This window comes from Melospiza georgiana, chromosome 6 (assembly GCF_028018845.1).
Source record: "Melospiza georgiana isolate bMelGeo1 chromosome 6, bMelGeo1.pri, whole genome shotgun sequence".
Lineage (NCBI taxonomy): Eukaryota > Metazoa > Chordata > Aves > Passeriformes > Passerellidae > Melospiza > Melospiza georgiana.
In genome coordinates this window covers 30,797,708-30,817,509 of record NC_080435.1, presented here as the reverse complement: position 1 = coordinate 30,817,509, position 19,802 = coordinate 30,797,708, and the positions used below count along the sequence as shown (strand labels likewise).

At 44.1% G+C, this 19,802-nt stretch overlaps 1 protein-coding gene across 1 annotated transcript in view; it reads left to right on the top strand.

Annotated features, from left to right (window-relative positions):
* The window catches only part of LOC131084824 (bifunctional heparan sulfate N-deacetylase/N-sulfotransferase 4-like), a 79,725-nt gene that overhangs the window by 4,888 nt on the left and 55,035 nt on the right, over window positions 1–19,802 (top strand). Inside the window, 1 exon segment of the mRNA XM_058026578.1 lies at window positions 8,431–9,668. Within this exon segment, the coding sequence (XP_057882561.1) occupies window positions 8,688–9,668 (981 nt within the window). The 5' untranslated portion in view covers window positions 8,431–8,687.

Genomic DNA, 19,802 nt, shown 5'->3' with positions numbered 1-19,802 from the left:
TACAAGATATTGTGTCAAATGACGAGGCACAATTTTGTCAGCCCCTTCCATAACCCAGAAAGTCAGGCTGGATTTCCTTGTCCATGATACACCCTGGAGATTGTTTTTGAAAACCAAGTGGAGTTCTACATTCAGCCTCCAGGAGAGGAGGAGAGGGATGTAAAGACAATTCCAGCCTGATTCAGGAGCACTATGTTCAGAAAGACTGACAACCATTTGGATTTTTTTTTTATTCCACACTCTCCCCCTTCAACAATCAGTTAATGCCTCAGTAGTTCAATAAACAGAGATTTTTCAAGAAAGCAAGAGGTTAATCAAAGCCTGTCTATTCCATCACAGAGCTCTAATGGCATTAGTTCTATTTCCAGTCTCCGAGCTGAGCATGACTCAACAAAAAAATCCCTTGAATTCCCAAGCAGGACCCTTATCCTACTAGTGGCATTTCCAAATTGAACTTTATCTAGACAAAACAAAGAATAGATCTTTCAAAAGGAAACATTTGTTTGTATTTTGAACCAAGAGCAACACAGTATCTATAGGTCACAGATGACACACCAGAAATCTCTACAGAGACCTTTCATTTGGCTGACAAAGTGGCTTCTCTCAGAGAAACCCCATAAAGCAGTGGCAGGAATAAACACAAAGGAATTTAACCAGGGTACAACAAAAAAGAAGAAATAGGAAGCAAGCACAGCAAACACATTTGCCTGCACACGAAAGCACGAATTTTGCACTGGCTTTCCCAAAAGCATGCTTCGCAATATCCCTGCTATACACATCCGAACCAAACAAATAATCTTAGAGCATTTTACAGCTAATATCCATGTAAAGGTAGAAAAGACCAGTATTCCCTCAACAAAGACAGGGAAAATGAAATACTGAAAAAAAAAATCATTGGCCTCCAGAGGGCAAAGCATGACAGTGGCAGAGACAGAAATTAAAGGTTCTACTCCCTGCCTTATCTTTTCACCATAAAGCATTTTTCCTCTTGATAGGCAAACAGTACCCCCCCAGTCATTTCAAGGTAAGAATTTCAATTTGTGTTAATCATCTTGCATAAAACTTCCTCTGACTGTCTTGTCTGCAACACTTAAGTACATTAAAGGGAAAGTCTCTTGGATACTGTAGTATTTTTATTACATGACCACATTTCTCTGTCTAGATTAGGTTTACTGACGGCAGTCATGTGTGCAGCCCTAAGTGGTCCCCACAAAAAGCTGATCTTGCCTGTAAAGAACTGGTACTAAGACTCAACATTTTCTTGGAGGACTGCCTAGGACCTAGTGTAGAACTAAAACTAGAAAGAGACAGGAGAGATACTACAAACTTAACTTGCTTCTCCCCAACTGCCATGCAACAGAAGCAGTGCTAAATGCAAGTATTTATGAGCAAGGTGAAGAGACTGAATTTTGCCCTTCAGAAGGTGTTTGGAAGTCCAAGAAGCACACACACACAAAAAAAAGGAGGCACACGTGGAGGGTCACCCTGGCTTCATCTACTCTCCTTGCTTCATTTTGCTTGGAAGCCACTACTTGCCAAGCCCTGCCAGGTTGACACCAGGACTGGTGGCTTGGGTAATGCCCCAGCCCTCACATCTGCTCTGATCAGAGATTGGTGGGACCAAACTCTGAGCCTTCTCCCTCTTTTTCTACCAAATCCTCTCAACAATAACCAAATCCTTGAGCCAGTGAGGACAAAGGTAGAGATAGGGGATTCCGGCAGAAATTACTCAAAGAATAAATAAGGAGAAGTTGTTATAATGAGAATCAATGTACACAGAGCTTGAAAGTTGTGTCTGACTGGCTGGAACTGGGCCTGAGCAAACTCAGCATAAAGCCCTGTTTAAATTTCATGTGGCAAACGTGCTGTATGAGAGATTAAAGTACAAAGTCTTTCTTATCTGGGTTTAAATAGACTTCCTCTGCAGTAGCAATAGATCACTACTATGTGACAGCAGTAGTCCCTCTGAAATAAGTTAGTGGCCTCCTTTTAATTCCTAGCACAAATGTGACCACATCTGACTTGCTCACAAACAGTTCCTGTGACAGGATACAGACACCACAAAACATGTTATTCAATGAAATATATTGGCATTGGTAAAAGAGTGGACACATTTTAATTATCTCACATGGTGGCAAACATTTTTAGCTCCCAGAAAAGCAATAGGACAACAGAAAGTGTGGGAAACAATTAACTACAAAAAAAAAAAATAAATCATAAAGACCAAATACTTCAGCTTCTAACAGGCTGTTCCAGAGCCTGGGAATATATCTCTCTTTTTTTGTAAAAGTAAAGTTTTAGTAATCACCCATAAACCTGTAATCCTTGGTAAATTGTCAAAATCAATATAGAAAATCTGCAGCTACTTGGTTCTAATAGAACCATAAGAAAGGTTTTTAACAATTTTTTTTTTTAAGGCTTAGCTTTTCTACCCATTCAGGCAACACATACAGAGTTTGGCTACTACATTGATTGACTTTTAGGAGTCCTAGTTAGACAGCCATTCTACTGCACAAATGTTGTGTCTCAGCTGAGTTCACAGCACAAATCATTCTGTTGGAACTGGAGAGCCTTAGGAAAGGGGAAAACACTACCAGAATAGATGGACTCTATTACAACATCTGATAGAGCATCTCACAAAAGTTTTATTTGAAGAGTTAAATGAATTCAAATTGGCTTCCATTGGAGCATTAAACTATGAATTGAAAAGTGATGAAGAGCTATTAACCAAGCGAGAGCAGGAGATTTGCTGCATCAAGTCAGGGCAATGTTTTGTGGGCTGCCTCAGAGCACCGTGCAAAGCCTGTTTTTATTCACCTCCATTCCCCTGGGCTGGGGCACTGAAAGCATGGTGATTCCACTTGCCCTCTCCAGTAATCCCACCAGGAAAGCAAAGCAAGGACTCAATCCTGCAGGGCACACACTTCTGTGACTGCAGCCCCAACTCCCTGCCCTGACATTTTGGTTCTGTCATCGTGGCTTTGGCACTAAGCTGCTGCCCTTCAGATCATCTCTCAACACCACCTTCTCAGCCTTTTGCTGTCCTACACACATCAAGAAACAGCTGCTGAAGGCCATTATGCAAGGGGCTGCTGTTTCCAGCTCAGCCACGGGGTGTCTGACTGACCTTGGAAAAGCCACGCTTGATCCCTTTAATGCTGTTTAGCTTTTGGAATTTTTGGTGAGTTACTGGTGAGAAGTGGTGGATCTTAACACCATCAGTCATTCTAGTGAGACACATTTATTAGAAACTGCATTGAGAAGGTATATTTAAAATAATCATTAAGTCTGCCCTGAGAGTTAAGCTGTTTTGCCTGTGACATCAAAATATCATGTGTATTGTGATAATTGTGGTACCACCACACAACATCTGGAGCTGCTCAGATGGTGAGTGTGGTCACTAACACTTATCTGTTGTGATGATCACTAGAGCCACTCTGTCATGAAACAGGAAATACATGTATAGATTCTCTCTTCATGCATGGATCTCCTCAGACTATACCTTAATTACTGATTGCTGGGAGCTTCCACTCCTGACACTCCCGAGAGAGCACGAGTCAGAAATTCCTGAGAAAATGTTGCAACTACTCATTATGTTCAGAAGTACCAATGCATTAGAGACCCATAAATGGTGCCATTTGGAGGAAGCCTCACTGAAACATCCCAGATGGGATATTTATGGAATTTCTGGGTGGTCCAAAAGACCGTGGGACTGCTGGAAGTTAATGGGTCACAAGAAGGAAGCGGTGAGGCTGAACATCAGGCAACATTCACCACAAGGGTGGTCTGGCTAAGTCTTAAAACACATTTCTACAAGGAGCTAAGCCACATGAAATGTCACATTTGGGCTGGGGAACCAAAGGATGGGCACAGGTGTGAGAAGATCCCTATGGGCAAAACTCATCTGCAAATCACCCTCCAACCACTGCTCCACCAGGGAGCCTTCTCACCACCTTCTAAAATCATCTGGAAAAGCTCAAAGTCAAAGAGAAATAGAAGTCAGAAGGGTCAAACAGCTCCCTTCCAAGTATTGTTTCATGCTAAAAATCACACCAGCTTTCATCAAGTGCACCAGTTGAGGTATTTCAAACTCTTTGCTTTATATTCATTGATTATTGACTTCACCCTCTGGCATCATTTAGCTTTCTGAAATCACACAAGATTATATGTACAATATAGACTTGATCAAACAGCTGAAAATACTGAAAAACTGGGTGTTCATCTTACCCGTGATAATGCATATAAAAGCAACAAAAGAGGTGAAAGTACTGAGCAGCCTCTCAACTCAAAAATAATAAAATAGAAGTCAGAAGCTCTCCAGCCCTTATCAGCTCAGAAGCTGGCCTTATGCTAGGTAAAAAGAGTTTTCTAATACTTTGTGATGAACTATGAGAAGCTGGTATTGAGACCTCTCTCAAACAAAGCCACATTTACAAACATAAAACACATTGCAGCTTAGTTAAGTTTGAAAAAAAAAATACTTTCAAAGAGGATGTAAGTTTTGTGAGTTCAGCCAAAAAATCTCCTGGAAACTTTTCTGAGGGAAAGAAAAGAAAAATGCTCTTTTTCTCCTTCCTCAGTGAACAGAAACCCTGAATTTTTGCAAATGGTCACCAGGAGTCATTTATCACTCAAATCAGGCTGCTTGTTTCTGTAATGAATGAGGAGTCTCATGCAAGGAGCAGCAAGGCAGCTGTCATAATTCATTGGGCTGGCAGTAAATGACAGGAGTCATACAAGCTTAGAAAGAAAAGAAAAAGGAAAGGCTTTACATTAGGTTTTTAGCCTAAAGGGAAGTTTTATATACAGACAATAAAGACATTCTGACTTCTGATTTATGACAGAATAAGGAAGGGGTAGCTCTGGTCTGCCTCCAGGTGAATTGCTCCCAGCAGTGCACTGTGGTGCAGACAGGAGATTGGGAATGGCCACAGTGCTGTGGAACAACCAGGGTCCTGCTGCTCTGCTGGGCAGTGCCAGCACTGCCACTCTCTGAACCCACTGCAGATGTCAAGCCCATTAGCTCCATCCTCAGGGTGAGCCAGCACAGCTGATGGCTTCATATCCATATTTCTACTTCCCACAAGCTCAAGGAGCTCAGAGATCCTCTGCCTACCACGATCAGAGGCCAGAGGAGCTCCCCCAGCCCACACACCAAGTGTGCTGGCTAAGGCACTGAGCCCTGGGGGAAGCTGTCCCCGTGGGAGCTGGCCCATGAGGAGCCAGCCTGAATTCCTGCTGCACAGCTATCACATGGCATTACCAGGGGGCTGCTTCTACTGGCTGTCCTGCCATCAGATTTAAATAGTCAAATCCAAATCTCCCAATCAATCATCTTCAGAAGCAGCACACTTTAGTCATCCATCAAACGCCTTTCTGCAGGCAAGCAGGAAGTGTTATTTAGCAAGGAGGCAGCAATTTTTAAACCTCCATTTTTCTTCAGCTGCCTGAATTAAAGAAAAATTAGAGTCCCTGCAGATGTGTCTGACATCACAACAGAGCTGTACTGCAGCATTCTGCTCTTGCTGGCCCAAGGCCCCACATGGAGGAAATCAGCTCAATGGACAAGATCTACTGAAGGACTAACCCTGGCTGAGTGCAGCCTTGATTCCTCAACCAAATGCGCTCAGCTTTGGCCTTTAGCTCTCTGAAGAGTCAGTGAGCGCTCATCAGTGACCACAGGAGCACAGGACCTCAAATACCAGTAACCAAAATGAAGCTCCATAAGTAATACTAATTATGAAATATGGCCTATTTTCATGTTGCTCAAATACATCTAGCACAGGAACTCTACGAAGATAGTTGAATTCTGGAGTGAATGCAAAGCTGTTGAACTTTAAGGAGGAGAGTTTCAAAGGCACAAATGGCACTTAACTTGGAGAAAGTTCCACTAATGGCTAATTTAGCTGATTTATTTTCATAACCTTTAATTACTTCACACCATTTTTTTTTTTATTGAACAGTATGATCAGTTCAACAGAGCAGTTGAAAAACAATGGGCAGACTAAAAAAGGTCCGCTCCAATGCCAGGTTTCCTTATGCAAGTTTAAATTCTTTATCAATTTTAGGTAATTATGCATCTCAATAAGTGGGAATACTCGCACTTAATTACAACATCTACATACAACAGATAGTAGCTAATATGAAATCTGATTATTCATATTTTGTCTCAATGAGATTTTACCAGTGTTATTGGGAGGAAATAATTAGGGATGAAAACCATACTTTTGTTTTTACTAGTATAAAGTCAGGGGCTTCTCCTGTTTTAGTAACACAAGCTATAATATTAGTGAAGTTGATTGTTTTGACAGCTTGCAATACCAGTACCCAGGAGATCCAGCAGGGCCAAATACTGAAGAAAAACTGTGCCATTTTAGGTCTTCTCACAAGCTATTCCCTTGTGCCACAGGTGGAGGCTGAAACATTTGCAAACCATCCAGGGTGATCCAGCGGCACATTTTTTCGAGCAGAACTCCTGCCTTTTATTTATTTTTAAACATCGGAGTCTTAATTAAGGTGTTTTACGTGCCCTGGGGATTTGCGACGCCTTCTGGCGGGAGCGTGGCCGGAGGCAGGGCAGTGTGCTGCGGAGCGAGGGGAGAGCCGGTGCTGCCTCGCAAAAGCAAGAAGCGATTGCCCTCTGGTGCCCAAAGCAAGCCAAGGATGCACAGCCCGGGGAGCGGGAATTCAAAATTCTTTCCCAGTCACCTGCCTGTCTGGTGCTGACCGAACAGGCTTTTTGCAGTCAGCTCTTTGCTGGGGGGACACATGACCCAGCCCTGGAGGCTGCCCCTCCCACGGAGAACAGGAGTCCTGATCTGATAAAGTCATGAGGGAGTCCTCAATGCCACCCAAACTCCAGCACCATCTTGCAGAGGATGCTTCACTTGATCCAGTATTATCTTTTGAAGGAATCTTAATTGGAGGTTTAATAAGAAGTGAAATCCCAGCAGGCAGACAATTGTAGAACAAGGGAAGCACCAAAGCAGGGCAAATGCTCTTAAGATTATCAGGATGACTTCAAGTTCCTAATGGTAGCTGTGATTCCTCTTACATTTGTTTTCTCACACATAAGAAATGAGTAAATGCATAAGAGGTTTCCTATTTCTGTCCCTACCTCACTCCCCTCTTGGCCAGTTATGTGACAGAGAAGGGTCACTACTGGAACAGCTCAGAATCCAGGGGTCTCAATATCTCCTTCCAAACTTCCAGCTGAGGAAGGTAAATCAGATAAGAGCTTCACAAATGGTCTCAGAAAACAAACTCCTTCTTTCTAAATGCTTCTTACAAGCATTTTCCAGTTTTAGGTGCAAACCTTAAGATGAATGAATAGTTTTCAGAACACAAGTCAAAAATGTAATCTGAGTTAATGGAAGAGGACACATAAACTGGGAAGGATCTGCCTGGAAAAAGCATTTCTTTCCAGCAGTTCCAAAATAGTTCATTGTTTACTGTCTCACATTGTTCCAATAAACAAACAATATCAACAATTCACAAAGATGTTAATTCCTGCTTAAATTCATAGAGCAGCAAAGGCTATTTATTTAGTTAGCTTTAACTGCCTCTGAATCATGGGGTTTATTGTTACCAGTGGCAATTTCTCATGAACTTAGGCAGAACTGCCAGGAATTGCACAAGGGCTTCAGAGCAATGAGGTTTAAGCACCCTGTCCTTGATGCATACAGGAACAGACCAGAGGCTGAGGGCTTCAGCCAGAGGTGCCATGGACCAGCACACACACCACCTACTTGCCCACCCAGCACTAAAACAGCTTCCTTGAGGTACTTCTCCTTCTACACAGCACCTCCCACTGATCACTGAGGGAGGCAGAGCCAAGCACAGCTGTACCCCAGATTAGTAGCAGCCTGCTCATTCATTTGGAAAATCCCCACAGAATCTTTATAGTTCCTAAACCGGACCATGAACTCTGATTGCTCTAAGTGCAGAATGGAAACTGGAGAGAAAGCCCTACAAATCTCTCCTCAAACTCCTGTCATATCTTTCACTTTGGTAACATTAGTTTTTCAACCCAACACAGAATTTATACCTTATGCAGTTTGAATTTGATGCAGAATATGGTCCCAGATTTAACAAATATTCACTTGGTCCAAATGTTGCCCCTAAAATCTTCCATTGTTCCATCTGCAATAGTAATGACACATTTTAGATAAGACAAGCAGATAAGGAGATGCACATCCTCAACTGGTTTTCTTCAAAGTTCATTTCTGTATCCTAAGAACACGGGGGAGCTGTTTAATGCAGTTTATCTTAATGCACCAAGAAAGCAAGTGACACTGAGTGCTCCTTGAACTACTCAGAACTTCCCTCTTTACTCACATTACCAGTATCAATCACTGGCCTTATTAATGTGTGGTTTTAATTGCTTTATGGATTTTGTTTTACTTACTCTTCTTTTACTTCCTGTTGCAGATAATGTTAAGAGTCCTCTTCATTGATTATTGGCAGCTGCTGCTCTGTGAGAAAACCTCTTCCAATTTGTCTTTCCTGATCCTTTGACTTCCCGCTCCGACAGCCTTACAGCCTCCCCGAACGCCTCATAAATGCACTGCAATGGTCACATGAACACCTCAGAAAGGGAACTTCTGCAACTCCTCATTCCCATGGCACATTAGGAGGAGTACCTGGAAGAGTGCTAAGTCTAGCAGGAACTGGAAGCCCTGCCAAAGATGAATCTCATCGGGAAGCTCCACAGAAGCTTCCGAATGCTGGTCATTCTCCTGGCCACCTTCTGCTTGGCAAGTATTGTCATCTCCGCCTATTTCCTCTACACTGGCTACAAGCAGGAAATGGCCCTCATGGAAACCACTGGGCAAGCAGAGTGCGAGGACCTCAAACTTCTGCCCTACAGGTCTTCGGAGCTGAGAACACCTAAGCCAATTGATCCCTCTAGGACTGATCCCACTGTGCTCCTGTTCATGGAAAGCCAGTACTCCCAGCTGAGGCAAGATATCATAGCCATCCTCGAGTCCAGCAAGTTTCAGTACCACATGGTCATTGCACCAGCCAAGGGGGACATTCCCCCTCTCACAGACAACGGGAGAGGGAAGTACACCATCGTTATATATGAGAATATTTTAAAGTATGTGTCCATGGACTCGTGGAATAGAGAGCTTCTGGAAAAATACTGTGTGGAATACAGTGCTAGCATAATTGGTTTTCATAAAGCCAACAAGAACAGCTCCCCCAGCAGCAGGCTGAAAGGGCTGCCCTTGCAGCTGTACAACAACGTGGCCCTGCGAGACTGTGTGGTGAACCCTCGCTCACCCCTGCTGCGCATCACCAAAGCGCCCAGGCTGGAGCAGGGCCCCCTGCCCGGCCAGGACTGGACGGTGTTCCAGTTCAACCACTCCACCTATCAGCCCGTGCTGCTGGGCGAGCTGCAGCCCGCCAGGCCCACCCCGGCCTCGCTGCCCCGCACCGCTCTCCATGCGACCATCATCCAGGACCTGGGCCTGCACGACGGCATCCAGAGAGTCCTCTTTGGGAACAACCTGATCTTCTGGCTCCACAAGCTCATCTTCATCGACGCCATCTCCTTCCTGTCGGGGAAGAAGCTGACGCTCTCCTTGGAGAGGTACATTCTGGTGGACATCGATGACATCTTCATGGGGAAGGAGGGGACGAGGATGAACATCAACGATGTGAAGGTAAGGCAAGAACTGGGGGATACCATCCCAGACATGGGTGCATGCTAATGGGAGTTTAAAAGGAGGCAAAGCTTGTACAAGCTGAGCAGCCCTTTTTCCTGGTAAAGGCTGGAAGTGCACAAGTGCAGCCAGCAGAAGCATAAACCACAGCCTGAGATGAAAAGCCATTTTTCCCACAAACATACAGAGATGCACTTATGGATGTGTCTACGTAGGGGCATACACATGTTGCACATACATAATATCTTGTACATACATAATATCTTCTAGAGGCCTGTTCTGTATTATTTCTCTCACTATTGCTGTCAAGTAGCCAGAACACTACAAGACGGTTGCCTTTTTAAACCTCACCATCACTGCATTTAAAAAAAAACAAAGAGCAAAAGGAAAAAAAGAGCCTGAAGAAGTCACAGCCCCAGCATGACTCCTAAGAGTTATCAGGATAATTCTCATTACAGACTAGCAGGTAAGCATTTAAAGTTACCAGTGACAGGGTGGAAGCACATCATGCACTTGAGCAAGTGACATAACCATCTGACAGAGTGAAAGGCCCACAGACTACTCACTGGGGGCTCTTCCACACTTATTTTCCTGATTTGTTGTATCCAGGGACACCATTAAATTTGGTCAGAGTAATTCTCAAAGATATGTGCAGCTCGGAAAGAATAGACAGAGCTCAACAGCATGACAGTTATTTCTTGTCATTTTCCAGATGTGGGAATCATAGAGATTGATTGAATCCCTAAGCATGCAATATCACAATCTGCAGCATTTATTCTGGAGGGTTTTTCCTGTAAATACCCAATGCTTTCAGGAACAATAAGCAAGCCTTTTGTTTTCAAAAGCACATTTCTATTTCATTTCTAAACCCTTATTTCCATTTCTACAAATTCTATGTTCCTCAGCCTCCTCTCCAGACCTTTGGGGTAGCCAAACACCCAGCAAGAGCAGTAGTCACATACAATTGAAACAATTTTGCACATCAGAACAGCCATTCGCCACATCAAGTGTATGAATGCTCATCAGGGCTGATTCTGAGCACCAAGCACTCGGAGTGCCTGGTGCCTTTGAGATCTGAGCACTGTGCATCAAGTGCTTTCTCTCTGGAAATACATGGGGAAATGCTCTGAGCAAGGGCTCGTACACAAGAGGAAACTCACTCCAAAGGCACTTGTGAAACAAGTTTTTCAGCAATAGCTTCCTGCCTGCACCTTTTTGAGAGCACCTTTCTGATGTGGTTTGCTGCGCTAAGGAAGCCTTAATGTTACTGTCGCACAGCAGTTCAAGAGCCCCCACTGCCAGCAGAGCAGTGTCCACACAGGGACACTTGGAGATTCAGAGCTGAGCTCTCACTGGAATCACCTCATTATGCAGGAAAAAAACCAAGTCACCCCCATTACTGTCCAGCAGTCAACAACATTGCCAGGCAAACCTTTCCAGCTGTGCTTGGCACAGCAGCCACACTTCTGCGCTCATTATAGGAGACACGGCAGAAAACTCCACATCCAGGGGCTGCAGTAAGAGCTGGATGCTGTTAAAAGCATTCAGAATTATATTTATGTGCTGCTTGCCTTTATCCATCTGAAAACCAACCAGTCCACGCTGCTGAACAACTAAACAATAACAAGGAAAAACATCTGCCTGGGATTCAGACATTTTTAATTTTTTTCCCAAGCAATGCATGGTGAGCCTTCTTTCATTCCTTATGTTTGAGTCAGGGTACAAAGGGAAGCTTTCATTTTCCCCACATTTCTCAATGCCAAATTAGCAGCCCACCTTCCTCACAAAAACACCAGAAGTGCCACTCATAGGATAAATCCCCTCCTCACCTCACACAAGTAATCACACCACAAACACTAACCACAAGGAGAAATCTCCTACAGGCACAAGCTCAGAACAAACCTTCCCCTCAAACTCTCTTTTGGGGACAATAAAAAGTTTATCTCCCATTTTTAGGTGAATGTTTCACACATAAATCCACCCTGCAGCTTGAGCACCCACAGATACTCTGTCCTCAACATTATGGATTTCATTTCAAACCTGGCAGAGATTTGTTCCTCAGGGTTACTCACAAACACTTGCTACACAAATCAGTCTGCTCCTACAGACTGGACATTCCCAGCATCCATTAACCCACAGAAGAGAATCCTGTTAATGAGCATAACACTGAAAGCAGAGTGCACTTTGGTTAGTTTACAGAAAAAGGTAATTACAGCCAGTTAGAGAATAATCTCCCAAGTCACTGGGGAAGGAGGAAATTAAGAACCAGCAGACCTGCCTTCACCCTGTAAGGCACAGCAGCTTTGCTTGAGAGGCAGAAATAACTACTTAGGAGGCTGATATTTCAGTGATGGCAAAGCCTTGCCCTGCCCTTGGGAGGAGGGGCTGTGGCTGCTCACAGAGAGCAGAGATTTAGGGACTCTCCGCTAGGCTCTCTAAAGGTGCCATGCCCATCCAAACCCCTCAGGAATGCTTTAATACCCAGCCAGTCCCTTGATAGCAATATTGGCATGTAACAGTAATCAAACAAGTCAACCTGTGCCTGGGTAATGACTTCCTGCAACGCAAATGTTCCTATTCCCTCACAAAGCCATTTGTCAATTAGGTGCCTCAGGGAGATAAACATATATATATAGACACACACACTTTTATTAAGGGTGGCATCAGCTACAGAAACAGAGATTAGAGAACAGGGTTATTATGGGCTCTGTTTACCACAGAAGATCTCCTAGTCCCTGGTGTTGAAGAAGTTGTGCAAGGTCATGTCTGGCTAAGTAATTAACAGGAACTCAGCAGAGCCACAGAAAGCTGTTTTTCCCAGCTTTGTGAAGTTTTATCTTGAGCCTAGCTAGCCTCTGCAAATGAATTTCTCCCTTTCCTGCCTGCCAATACATTATCTCAGTGCTTGATTTTCAAAGGCAAAAGATTTCTTCAGTTAATTTGCAGAAACGGTGAATTTGTGTTCTTGTAAATGATACTGGGTCCCAGCCACATGAGTCCAGTATCACTGGCATCAGTGATTTGGCAAAAAAACCCTGGAAAAGTCTTTTTATGCTGTCTCTGGGAGAGCCAAACAGAAAAAACACAAAGCTTTCACCCCTAAAGTTTGCTTTTAACTGAGCACAAAGAGGGCTGCATTTCCCAAACAAGGAGTAAGAGCTTGCTGAAGTATTGCTATTTTTCCTGTTGCCATAGTATGAGCCAGTACAATATTTACTCACCCAGGAAGAGCTCCATGCAGCCACCAGGGTTTTCCAGCACCTTTCACAAATACACCCTCTATTGTTAACTCAAAAGCCCCGCAAGAGCACAGTGCAAGCTAAGGCATTTACCCCTCAATAAATAAAACAAACAAAAACCTACTCCAAATGAAACAAAAAGCTTTAGCTTTTCACTTGGTACCCTCCTCTCAGCCCCAGGATTTAGACTGCAACAAACCTCCTTCTGGGTGGAGTCAGAACCACCTGCTCCCCTCTCTTATCTCACTCTCCCAGCTGGAGCTGATGAGATAATCGAGGAGAAATTGCCTGTCCCAGCACCACCATATTCCAGAGCTCCCTTCCCTAAAAGCTCCATTTCCCTTTTCTGTAACCCCTCTAATTGTCACTATAGGGATGGGAGGATCCTGGGGCTTTCTCAGCTGCAGTAAATGATGGAGCCATGCTTGAGAATGTCATTTCTGTTAGTGCTGACTGGAGGCCTCCCTTCTCCCTGCAGCCTGTCTGCCTTCTCCTGCTGCTTTCCCCCTCTGAGCTCCACTTCCTTCAGTGGAAATAACAATTTGTCTCTGACACCCCCTCACTGCCACAGTCTGCACTTTGTCTTTGACCTTCATCATCATTAAAATGCCTGGAACACTTAAAGCCTGTGATTTCTGACTCATTTTAGTGTTTTCAAGACAAAAATCATGTTGCAGTTGCATCTTTCCTGGCAATTCCAAATTAAAGAGTACTGGAACAGCAGGGAGCTGAGCTCAACCTCTCCATCTCTCCAGCATATGATTATCCCTGGTTTTTGTGCAAGGACAGCTGCTTTCAGGTGGAACTACTGGAAATGTCTGGGCCACATCACCAGGTATGGCAGAATGGTCAGTCATGAGATAAAACAGTCACCATGATACCCTTTTAATCATAATAAGCCCCTTCCAGTAAAGGAACCATGGCCATGGCCAGCTCAGGGAGAAGCTGAGCCCAGAAACCCAGAGCAAGCCAAGCATTAGTCACTGAGCCTGGGTGGCACTTCTGTCACTTTCTGAAGCACTTGAGAGTGACACAATGAAGTGGAGTCTGCAGCTCCCACTTTTGGACAGTCTTAAAGTCCTTAAAAATGAATTCAAAAAGCAACTGAGAGGCATTACATGAAAATTTTAATAATCTTTTTTTTTTTAAATGGGAGTCCCTGCTCCGTTCTGCTTCATCAGAGATGACAGTTAATTCAATATTTTCCTTGTTCAGGTCTCTTGAATCACCCAATTCTTTCTGTAATAATTTGAGTGTTGAATACCACTCAAGTGCCTTGTCAAGACACATCAGACAGAATGTTTCATTCTTCTTTTGTTTCAACAGGGCCTGTTCTTTCATTCACAACTTCAGTAGCAGTGTAGTTAAAACACCACAATTCCCTTAGCACCAGCAGAACCCGTATCCTTCTCCTTGGCAGCCTGATGGATTGACTGTCTATCCAAGGACCCTCCTGAATTCTAATAGATTTGGGGTTTTCTCATCTGCCACCTTCCCACTCAAAATTAGGTGGTCTTCAGAGTGTTTTATAGAGTCTTGTCCGAAAACAGATTCTGGTGGCTCAAATTTTCTACCTCTTGAATTTATTGAACAACTATGTCCCTAGCAAGATTTTCCTCAATGTTTGAAAACTCACTTGGTATTCTTCTGTCCCAGGGAACACACTGGTGTTTGGTCTGTAGGGTTCAATTTGGTATTGTTTGTACAAGGAATTCATCTCAGAATAATCTCTGTTAAACACAGAATTAATCTCAGATGTTTGGGGTTTTTTCCCCCAAGGAAAAAAGTCTAACACTGCACAAAACAACAAATGAATTATTTAAAAAGTGAGAGAAATCATCCTTCATTCTGGCTATAAGAACTCAAGAGAACTTCATTTTGAAAAGCATTTTAAAATGTGATGTTTTAAAAAATGTCACAATACATTTTATAATATAGAAATGGCAGGTCTTCCAGGTCAAATTCAGATTTCTGGTGCTCACAAGCTGACTTGTGTCGCATTGCTCTTCTACACTTGCACTGATTTCCTGGATTTGTACTTATTTCTTGAATCCTTTCTCCAAACTAATTCTGAAGTCATAGGTTATAGCAAAATGGAATATATTTTCAGGGTACACGTGGTATTCTATTTAATTTAGCCTCATTTAGGAATCCATAGGAGCCAAAAAACACATCTGCTTAATATCAACCCCTCCAGAGACCTGCATTAACCTGAGCTTTAAAACAACACATATTAGTTAAAAAGGAGCCCTAGCAGCTGCTTCCTGCACAGAAAACAACACTCTGGAATGATGGAATGGCCTTGTAGAAGGGCCAGGCAGTGCAGACTGCAAGAGCAGTGATAATTATTGCCTTAAAAGCACTTGAAGCAGCAATTAACACATTAGCAGGAGCCCATCCATAATGCAGCTCCTTCAGCGGCGTTACTTAAGTGACTTTAAATAAGCCTTTGTCATCCAAATGGGAGCAGGAGGAACACTTGGAGCAAAAGCTCAATTTAGCACTCTTGGCATTATTCAAATGATGTGCAAGTGGCAGTGCCCAGGAAAAGGGTGGGGACAGGGAGGGATGGACAAACAGGTGAGAAACTGAGAAAATCTCCCAGAAAAAATGAGAAATTTGAGACTTAACTACTTAGCAATAATTAACCAGGAGTTTTCTGCCAACCTCTGTGTCACAATGAAGTATAAAACCAAATATTTGACTATGTCTGGCTTCAAATCCTTAGCCATAACCATCCACCCCTATACTTTACATACATATGCTCATAGAAATTAAGTCTTAAAGTCTTTGTCTTTTTTGTGAATATGGCCAAAGATCCTTTCAGTTACTGCTTTTACTCCCAGTGTTCTACACCTCCACCTGCCTTCTTTCCATCCAGGCAGAAAAAAACCCCAACAAAGTACTACAGAGTTTTTTTCACCTCATGGGAAATTCTAATATAAGACTATTTAGGAATTTAACTTTGTCATTTTGTGTCAACAAAATTTCTAATGTTAAATACAGTAATTTATAACTTAAATAGTCACACACATTTTATAGATAATATCTTAAGATATTAAGTTAAGTTAGTTCACCATTTCTCTCCAGAAATATCAGGGAGAAAACAAAACCATTTTTATTCAATTCCATTAAGAATTTCATTTTCAGTGTTTATCAGAAAATTAAAGGACAAGCTAATAAGAATTTCCTGCAAAGCAGTGTATTAGTTAAAACACTTCATGGCTTTCTTTAGGAAACAAAGCCATGGATCAAGTATTTTTTCCCCTTCAGAAGCACAAATTTTACATGTCCTTTACCAAGCCATGACAATTTCTCTAGGTATTTGTAAGTCTTACCCTTGTCTATGTTTATGTTCTTTCTGCGAATTACCAGCACTCTCTTAGTCTGCTGTTCCCATTTTCCATCCAGACAACACCCAAACACAAGTGGGATCTGTGGTGTGGGACACACTCAGCTTCTCTGGCACATCACATCCCTGTTATTTTTAACACTTCTGATCGGAAAAGGATGAATCTCTTATCTCAGAGTTTAATTTTTTAATTGATGCCATCATTTAATTGGAATTTTAACATTTCTTTTAACAACCCCACAAACTAAATCTATTAAAGATAATACCACCATCCCAATACTTTCTGACAAAGGTATGGAAATACTCAAAGAGTGAGAGGTTAGGATTTTAATTTTCCTTCTGTTATGAACAAAAACTCGGTTAATATTTTTTTATGAGAAAAAGTTTCCAAAAGGCAGCCAGACCACTGGCCCTGCCCAAGTTCTGTGCGTTTTGTTATTGTAATCACGGGTCGTTGTCGTTAATAGTTGTTTTTTGTATTAGTAAAAGCCCTGGCTGGGGCGAGGTAATGGCCCTTCTCCTGGGTGGGGACCTTGCCCGAAGCTAAGTTTTGCCTTTCTCAGAATAGGGAAGACACCTGAGAAGGTGGGGGGGGTTATGCAAAGTGACTCGCAAGACCAGAGTGCTTTGTGGGACCCCCATCTCCAAACTCATGGAGAAACCCCAAAAACAACGAGCCACCTAAGAGTTGAGAGACTAGAGTGATGTCTGGACGTGAGGAACCGAGTGCTGAGCCTGCAGAGACGCGGAACACCTTCGGACCCTCTCGCCCTGACCACGGGAGTTGACCCCGGAGCTGAGACCAGGCCGACTGAGTGGGAGGGGCAACATCTGACGACACCATCTTATGGGATCAGGAGACCCAAAAGGCTCCCAAGAGGATCTGATCCCCAGCTCTGCCCCTGGTGGACAGAGCTGCGCATATCCTCCTCCTCTGAGTCGCCCTGGGAGACGACGGATGCTGTAGACCCATCGAGCCGCCCAATCCTGAGCTGATCACTTTTTAATAAAGGCATTACACAGGAGAAGAAGTCTCCTGGCCCTGTTTATTTCAGCTGGGGGCTCTCGTCTGGAATAGCCACGCCGCAAGAGGACTCAGGACTGGCCATCTTGGATCTTCAGAGGACAGCTGGCTACCAGGACCAGAGGGACCGGGAGCACCGGAGCACCGGACTGGTGAGAAACTCGGTGGCGGGAGCGGGAGACGTGCGCATGTGTGTGTGAGTGAGACGAGGGCCGGCAGCCGGACCTTCGAAGCGAGAGTGGACCCCTCATTACTGCTGATCCGTCTTTTCGCGAGAAAAGCGGCCAGGAACAGGGGGACGCGAGTGGAATTAGTGTGAGTGAGTCGTCTCCCAAGGGGGAATAAAGGGCCCCCCCACTCCGGGCGTGCGGAGTGAATTACTGTGTATGAGTGGCACGCACCCCAAAGTCCTGACAAAGGGAGGTCAGGCACTTTTGTAAGTCTCGAGAAGGATTCGAGTAAGATTTGTCAGTCCCGAGAAGGATTCGGGTGGTTCACAAGCCCTGCAGGCAAAGTAAGTCCTGACAAAGGGAGGTCAGGCACTTTTGTAAGTCTCGAGAAGGATTCGAGTAAGATTTGTCAGTCCCGAGAAGGATTCGGGTGGTTCACAAGCCCTGCAGGCAAAGTAAGTCCTGACAAAGGGAGGTCAGGCACTTTTGTAAGTCTCGAGAAGGATTCGAGTAAGATTTGTCAGTCCCGAGAAGGATTCGGGTGGTTCACAAGCCCTGCAGGCAAAGTAAGTCCTGACAAAGGAGTCAGGCACAAACCCCAGCGAAGGAGGCTGCGGTTTGCTTTTAAGTCCTGATACGGTGAAGCCTAAAAATTGTCAGGTTAGGCAAACTAAAAATCAGGCAGTTGTTTCTCCTGACTGAGGGTGTCAGGCACGACCCGGATTCTTGGCCGTGGCTTCGTGTGTTTAAGTCCCGATAGATGTAAGACCTGACGCTGGGAAGTTGGGCAATCAAGAGATTGGGCAGTTGTTTCAGTATAAAGTCCTGAGCATCAGGCAGTAAATTTGAATTTCAGTGGAGGAGGCTGGAGCTCCTCAAGGAAGGTTTTTTTTGAAATTCCCGGTCAGTAGAGGCACCTTCGGGATTTTTTTATTGAGACTTGAAAAATGGGAGGTTGTAGTAGTAAAAAGACTGGCAAGAGACTGAGGGATATACCTCCTAGTAGTCCCTTAGGAGAACTGTTAGTAAAATGGGATTCTATAGAGGCCACGAAGGGATTAGATAAAGTGAAAATGATCCATTATTGTATGGAAGCGTGGCCAGAATTAGAGCTGCAAGGAGAATGGCCTTGGTGTGGGACAAAGGATAAGTGGATGTGCCAACAATTAAATAATTATCTGACAGCTCGAGGGGATACTGATCCTGAGCAATTATTGTATGTGGCTTGCTGGTTAAAGAGTGCTGTTGGGGATGAAGGGGTGCGAATTTGTAAGGTACAGAGGAAGAAAGAGGGGAATGAAGGAGGGGATGATAGAACTAGTAAAAGATGGGACCCCCTGGATTATTTGCCTCCTTCTGCCCCTCCACCTTATAATCCTCTTCTTCAAGCACCTCAAATGGCAGGTCCGGTTCCTCCCCCGGCTGCCATCTCATTACCACCTGCTCAAACTCCTCCTTCTACCTCTTCAGCTTCTGCTATGATGAACCCAGTATCTCCTCCAGTTCCTTCTGCACCACCACAAGTGCCTACTCCACCTGCTGCATTCTCCACCCCTTCTCCAGCTCCGATTAATATCTACTCAGGCTCTTCTCCCCCTCCTATTGTTGTCCCTTTACCTCCTTCTACCTGGGACACAAATGCCTCCTCGCCCGATAGACAGCTATCAGCAAATACACCTGCTGATGGGCAGAACATTCAGGGTAACCCAGAAAACCCACAAAGTAGTTTGGCATCTGAAGATGGGCCATACTGTAGCACCAGATCCAAGACCTCCAAGGCAGAGAGACTCTTTCCCCTCAGAGAGGTTCCTATGGGAGGAGTGGCGGGAGGTGTTGGCTTTGTGAATGCTCCCCTAACTGCTTCTGAGGTGAGGGGATTCAAGAAAGAGTTGGGGCATTTAGTTGAGGACCCAGTGGGCATAGCCAAACAAGTGGATCAATTTCTAGGTCCAAATATCTACACTTGGGGGGAGATGAATTCTATCCTGAGTATATTATTTTCCCCAGAAGAGGTCCAGATGATAAGGGCGGCGGGCATAAAAATTTGGGAGAAAGATAACAGTCCAGGACCCCAGGTGCCATCAGGTGAACAGAAATTGCCACTAACGGAGCCCAACTGGAACCCTAATCAGGAGGAGGGTAGGAAGGCCATGAGGGAATATAGGTCTTTGATAATACGGGGGATCAAAGAGTCAGTTCCCAAAGGAACTAATACCCAATTGGCATTTGAGGGTGCACAGGAGAAAGATGAAGCTCCTGCTGCCTGGCTTAATCACCTAAGGCGGAACTTTCAGTTGTACTGTAGAATAGACCCAGACACCTTGGAAGGTCAAATGCTACTAAAAATCC